General features: G+C 44.3%; 2 protein-coding genes across 7 annotated transcripts in view; both read right to left on the minus strand.

Moving 5' to 3' along the window:
- ATE1 (arginyltransferase 1) overlaps window positions 1-6,286 on the minus strand; it is a 69,848-nt gene extending 63,562 nt beyond the window's left edge. For 4 of the 6 annotated variants that reach the window (XM_042863783.1, XM_042863781.1, XM_042863780.1 and 1 more), the window contains exons 1-5: window positions 5,843-5,987; window positions 5,182-5,245; window positions 4,252-4,314; window positions 3,485-3,588; window positions 2,463-2,735 (exon numbers count right to left, since the gene is read on the minus strand). In XM_042863783.1, coding sequence (XP_042719717.1) covers window positions 2,463-2,735; window positions 3,485-3,588; window positions 4,252-4,314; window positions 5,182-5,245; window positions 5,843-5,945 — 607 coding nt within the window. In that variant the 5' untranslated portion in view covers window positions 5,946-5,987. Of the gene's footprint in view, window positions 1-2,462; window positions 2,736-3,484; window positions 3,589-4,251; window positions 4,315-4,759; window positions 4,811-5,181; window positions 5,246-5,842; window positions 5,988-6,197 lie in introns of those variants that run through there. The other 2 variants (XM_042863782.1, XM_042863785.1) reach the window with 2 other exon arrangements.
- A 100-nt stretch (window positions 6,287-6,386) lies between these two features.
- NSMCE4A (NSE4 homolog A, SMC5-SMC6 complex component) overlaps window positions 6,387-6,940 on the minus strand; it is a 9,314-nt gene continuing 8,760 nt past the window's right edge. The window contains exon 11 of the mRNA XM_042863913.1: window positions 6,387-6,474. The gene's annotated coding sequence lies outside the window, so the exon portion shown is untranslated. The remainder of the gene's footprint in view (window positions 6,475-6,940) is intronic.

Consider the following 6,940-nt stretch of genomic DNA (forward strand, 5'->3'; position numbering starts at 1 on the left):
TGATGAATTTCTTATTGCCTTTTAATGAATATTTCTCCTCTATAAGATTAACCCTCCTTTTCTGAAACACTCAGTTTCAAACACCCCTTACCTGCATTGGCAGTGTTTAAAGTTACTCGGTATTATTAACATAACTGAAGACTGTTTCTCAGCCTTCTCCAAATCAGCTCTCCTTACCTAAGACTGCCACCTGCTGTCCATTCCTACATAGTTTGTTTCCAAAATGAAGTTTACATGACTCAAAACTGATTATTTTAAAAACAAGAGGAGCTTGGAATTTTGCACAGCACAGCTACGTGGTCAAACTAAAATACAACCCTGAAGATCCCAGGCAAACTTCCTAGGAACTTGCATTAGTTCTGTGCTGCACTGCTGGTTTTCTGACTAAGCTTTCCTTTTCGTTCAGGTGCAAAACTGCTGCTGAAAACCTGATGCTGTTGCTATGAGTGATGGTTCACATTCTTTTGAAGTGTCAGCCTTGAAAGTAACCAACCCACAGGAAGAGGCAAAGTCTTTTGAAAACAAAAGTACTGCGATGCTCTCATTAAACACCAGCTCAATTTAATAGGTGAAAATTAGGAATTAGTATGATGGCCCAACGTATGCAGAAACCACAAAGCATCCAGTTCTCACCAGGATTTCAACCACTTTCAACCATGCTTGTTACTCCACATATATAACTGCAATCCAGAAAATACCCTCAAACGTCTCTGAATCATTTTGGATACTGGGCAACACTGAAAACATTACCTGCAAGATGAGGCTGCCTCACCTGCAACCCTTGGCCCACAAAGCATTTATAAGATGCACCCACTTCCTTCTCCCGCTCAGGCTGTTACTCAGATGACTTACGCTGACAATAACCCACCTACCTCTTACCACATCCCACAAGAACAGGGCACACAAGAAGCTGTAAGAGCGGCAATCCACAGCACTCTGCATGAACGCCCCAGCAGCAAAACTTCTGTCACAGTCAGAAAGGTTAATGCAGAGGAAGGGCAATACAGGAGTGCAACAGCAGAGGGACCAGCGCAGAGAAGATGGTATTTCAAAGGAAAAGTAAAGGTGCTCACCCATCTTTGAAGATCTAGGCTTGCAGGAAAGACTCCGCACAAAGGAGGGATCTCCAACCAGAGATCCTTACCCAGTGGTAGTTTAAGAATGGGGTTTAAGAGAGGTGCAGCCAGGCTCCAGCCCTTCTGGTCACACAGCTGAACTGCCCTCACCTGTGCTCCTAGGGCTGACCAGGTCCTTTTCCCAGCTGCTCAATCAGTGGTTCAGGCCATGTCTCAACAGTTGCCATACAACTTCCCTGCATTTTCTTTTTATCCAATGACCCTCAAGGACTTCTCTGCAAGTGCAACAGACAGGGCCATGGCACACAGTATACCAGCTGTGACATTTGGTGTCAACTGTTAAGATGCTCAAGGTTCAAGGTTGCCTTACTTAGTACACACACTTACCATACTTCCTCACAGAAATGTAATTTTAAGTTCACAGTAAGAAAAAGGTAGAAATTATTACAATTTTACAGTTTCATATCTGCTTATGACATTGCTTTTTAAGCCAGTTATCAAAAAATCTAGAACAAGGCAAGCTCCCAAAGTGATGAAAAATCTCAACTAGGAAACAGAAGAACAGTATCTGTACTTTTCTTCAAACCTCCCCCTTCCCCCCCCAGGAAAGCTATGTAGTTTCCTTAAAGCACACATCATTAGACTGGGTGTATTTCTACTGCCAGTCAGGTCTGCAGCAAACAGGCTATGAAAACATTATGCAGCCTTAAGCCAGTTATTAGTGGAGTATAATCATGGGGTGTACACTTGGCATAACAAGACAGCCTACAGATACAAAGAAGTGTAAAAACAATACTTACTCTTGTTAGATCTCTAACTGGTTTCCCACTGCTGCACAAGGAAATAATGTTAAGCCTTAACCTGACCCCGCAGCTAGCACTCTTGCAGCAGAAACACACCTCAAGGTACTTAAGTCTGAGTAACAGCATCCCCATAGAAGAAAGAGAAAGCTGAATTGCATGTCTTTCTGCGCAAAAAAAAGTATTCCAAACTGGAAATAGATCCTGATGTCTGACGACATTCAATCACCTTGACATATAACTACAATCTACACAGCTTTCAAACATCAGAACTGTCAGTTGTATATAGGTATTTTCTACACTATATAACTATGTAACTTTCTGTTTCTACACTATATAACTATGTAACTACACTGGAAAGCTGAGCATGATGGAAATCAGTGCAACTTCCAGGAAAAACTACAAAAACAAGCAACATGCAGCATCTATCAATACACATGTTATAATTTCATAGATGGGCAAGGGTATACAGAACAAGAAACAACAATTTTCTGAATTACTAGGCAAGATAAAAAAAAAAAAGAAGGATTTTAAAAACCCACAAGTAATGCAAACATGTTCCAATTACTACCAGAAACGTAACTACCTGGCTTTGGTGGTGCATGAACAGTTTTAGTAGAAGATGATGGTTCTCCTGGGACTGCTGCATCTTTATCTCCAGGTATCTGAAGAGAAGCCAACTCTGCCTTCTTCACATTCACCTCTTCTTTTGTTTCTCCTTTGTCCTCATCTTCCTTCTCCACTCTGTCTGTGTGATCCTCATTTAAGGGAGTCAGTTCAGCCTCGCTGACATGAGATTCACTTCTATGTACAAAACCACATGAGACTGCATCCTCTACATGGGAATCCATAGGCTCTTCTGTAAACAATTACAAATTGCATGAGTTGACTTACTGCTGTGTAACCACAACTCACACCCTGCACCATTAACATTGAGATTAACTTCTTTCCAATTTTGCAACTGTTTTCCAACAGATCTGGAATAGTCCAAAAACAGAAAGCTTTTTTGCCATCTTACTAGCATCATCTTACAAATAAGAGATTCATTTTTTCCCCAATAAAATTGGGTGGTCTCCACTAATTTCACACTACAAGTCCTGTCAGAAGAGGGAAATAAGGCCTCAGACACGACAGGTTCCACCACAATTGAAAGTGTCTGGTTTTGGTGTTGGATAAGCAAAGTGTCACCTCTCAGTCACTTGGAGGAAAAACCCCTCTTCCTGTTTCTGCTTCCTTTTCACTGCCCTGCTTGGTCATCTCCCGATTATCACTTTTATGATAGCTAATAACAGCCTGGTTCTCTACAGCATCAGCTACAAAGCAAGCTTGTGTCTAGATGTAAAACTGAAAATACACTGGTACATGCAAAAAAGCAATGGAATATCCTCCAGTAGAGCAAGGCAGCTGCCACAATTTGTTCTCTGCACTGCACTGTGCCCTTGATTCAAAATACTGTAAAGACATAACCTAGTCAGGCCTTTACAAAGGGGACTGCATGCAGAAAACAAAAACAACAAATCACACTGATGCCATTCAATCAGTCAGTCAGCAACTTGGTCCTCATTTCAAACATCCGTCTTGCCTTTTCCAAATCTAGGAGTTTCTTACCTTCACTCACTGCTTTTGAAACATCTCCTTTCGAAATGAACTTCAACATTTTCTTCAGAACTTTCTTGTGAGATTTGGAGGTCTGAAAACGCAGTGCCTGGCACCTTCAAAAGAGTTATGACTGCTTCATATATTTCTTCAAAATACAAGGAAATTTATGAAGTAATAAGTGGCCAAATAGTCTATCAACAGTCTTCATTTGATCATATTATGCTCTCCTGTTCTCCATTATATCATTATTATAGCAATACACACACATTCAGTAATCACAAAAGTATACCACTGTGACCTGAAGCACTACAGAAAGAAAAGTTCTCCCTAGGAGGACAATACACTAGAAATTTTTAACTTAGTTACCGATAGACACAACATTGAATCTAACCACTAGTGGCAGAAAAGCATATCTAGAGTCATTTATACCTACTCAATTGACAGCCTCTCTTATTTGGGCTACTAAAGCAGTTTTGGAGAGACAGGAATTCTGGTTCACCTGCACCACCAAACAAAACAGCAGTCACTGAACTCTTGCCTTGGACTGCAATGCAAAACAAAAGGGAAGGGTACAGGCTGCATACAGGAAAACATTACAAAGCCAATGACAACATCACAGAGTTACCAACGTGCCTGTGCACAAACTCGATGGAATATACTTGGTATAATGAAAAGTAGATGAATTTAAGTCCTGTGTGTTTAAGCCAATAAACATGATGGCTGCACACACTTTAAATGCTCAAACCACTTACAGTACCATAAGCCAACTCTCTTACCTTATTGTGTATTGAGGACAACACGTTTGATTCATGATAGGTTTGTAGACGTATTTTCCACTTCTAAAAATAATAAATACTGCTTTCATCATCGTTTATCTTACAATATTAATGTTAACCAACATTTAAGTAACAACAAAATCTAATAGTATCAAAAGCTGAAGAGAAAGGTCCACAGCTTCTTGCCATTATATCAACATATTACCCATCCAAAATAAATAAATTTTCATTAATGAAAGTTCACCAGAGAGCACAACTAAGAAAAGCATGTTGCATCTAGAGTGATTTCTATGTATCAGAATAATACCCTAGATTCTCCAGCACATTCCCACCTGAACATCCTCACTTACTCCCAAGAAGTGCAAGCAGCTGACAAGAACTACCTGTACACTGTCACAGAATGGAAAGTGCAGCAACAGTAGCAGAGTAGCCAAGTCCCAGGCTGCAGCAAACAAGGATATGCTCAAACACAGCACCCACGGACACAGAAACAAAGTAGACAGCTTACTCTTGGAAAGCCTCTGTTAGGCAGGGTTCTCCAGCAAGATCCCCTCACCTCCACTGCCAGCCCTTATATGAGGTCTGGGAGGGGGGTGGATGCTGGCTCCAGCCTTTCCAGTCACTCAGCTGCATTGCATGCACCTGAGCTGCTCTGGGTTGGCCCTGCCTTCCACCAGGTGCTCAATCACTGCTTCAAGCTGTGACTTTGTGTTTCCACTACACTCCTCTTGCACACATACTCTTTCATTTCTGCTCCTTATTCTGCAAGCATAAGCTCCAGTAATGACAACAAAATATCTACCCACATACCCCTAAAAACAGACCTTAGGAAAAGTAGCATTTTCTGTGGTCAAGGGATTCTATTAGAAAAGGAGAGCAAAAGAAGAATGAATTTAAGCTGGTGATGTTTTGGTATCATTTTATATTTACCTTCGCCATCCTCTATCTATGAGGTCCTGGTAATCTTGAACCGTCATTGAATGTGCCCACATACCTGAAGGAAACAGTAACACGCTTGATTGGCAACAACAACTACATTTCAACACAAGATGTAACAAGTTCTACAGAAGTTACATAAAACTACACAGCTAACAGGACACCAACAGATGTCTCTCAAGGACATGGCTACATGTGAATCTCATCAGCGATTAAAAGACAGCAACAAGTTTTCCTCTCCTCCCATTTCTTCCCCCGGGGCTGGGACTGGGCTCGCCCTGGGCTGCCCAAACATACACGCTTTAAGCTGCCAGCCTCGCCGTGAAGACAAGCTGCCTTTCTCTAAGGAAATCACCTGCGAAACACGAGGTTTTAGCCTTCTTAAGCACAGCCATGCCTAAGCAAGCAGGCTCACCTCAGTTACTCAAAGAGCACAACAACCTGTAACTTCTGCAGGCAGCCACCAAACAGCAGCACCTGACGCGCTTGGGTCACATTTGGGTCAGGAGCCGAGCATTACCGCCAGCTCGTAAGAGCTGGACGCGGCCCTGTCGGGGCACTCGTGCCCCAGGCAGAGCACGGAGCCGCAGAGACGGCCCTCCCTCAAAGCGGCCCCCTCAGAGCCCGGCTCGCTCCCCGCCCGCCCGGCCCGCACCGTGGGAGAGGTTGCCGCTCTCGTTCTTGCAGTAGCCGCAGCGGTACCCGTCCTCTCCCCCGAAGTACTCGACGATCGTCGGCGAGCTGCCGGCCGCCGCCATGTTCCCCGGCTCAGAGCAGCTCCCCGCCGCCCGCCGCCTCACACCGCGCTCCGCGCCGGCCGGAAGCGGCCGCCGCCGCCATCTTTGCTGCGGGCACGGCGCGGGCGGAGCCCGCCGGAAGGAGCAACTCCGCCATCTTCACCGCGCTTCCCCACGCAGACCGCCGAACTCCTCCATCTTTAGTGAGGGCGGCCGCGCTCCCACAGCGGCGCGGCTCCCGGCACCGGCCCCGTCCCGCTTCCCCCCGCTCACCGGCGGAGACTTTCCCCTGCGCCGACGCGCAGTAGCCGCAGCGGTAGCCCTCCTTCCAGCCGCGGTACTCCACCACGGCGCGGCGCATGGCGGCCCGGTCCCGCCCGGAGCGCCGCCCCGCCCGCCTCAGCGCTACCGCCAGTCCCTGAGCGCGTTTTATCACCGCAATCAGCTTAAAGTACCCCGATGTTTGAATAAAAATAAATTTAATATTACAATATATACAGATAAAATCTTAATTGAGAAATACATTTTTAAGTATCTTTCTTTAAGGCACCTAGAGGGGGAAAAAAGAAGAAAGTATTAATTAAGATATAGAACTTACCACAGAGATAATACAGTAATTCAGTGCGTGCTATTGTTTAAAGGATGTGGGAGGGAGCCAGACAGGTTAAGCCCTTCTCAGACTACTCTTAACCAGCTCAGCTGTCGGCATGTTAGAAGAAACACTACAGGAACTGCAGTGATTCTTCACAGCATAACATTTCAGGAATGTAATTCAATGTAACATTCCACAAGTGAACTACCATCACATATGAACTTGTCAGTTAATTACCATATAGAAATTATACGACCCAGGAAGAGATCAAGAATGTAAAAAGTCATGATGTCACTCAATTACTCAGCTTGTAGTGCTTCTACATACATCTCATTTTCCTGCAATTTCTCACATGCATAAAGACCTCAGCACTGTATCCTTTGGTTCTAAGTATCCACCCTTTGGTTCTAAGTATCCACCCTTT

Source organism: Lagopus leucura, unplaced genomic scaffold, assembly GCF_019238085.1.
Source record: "Lagopus leucura isolate 7727_CA_CO unplaced genomic scaffold, USGS_WTPT01 Super-Scaffold_741, whole genome shotgun sequence".
NCBI lineage: Eukaryota > Metazoa > Chordata > Aves > Galliformes > Phasianidae > Lagopus > Lagopus leucura.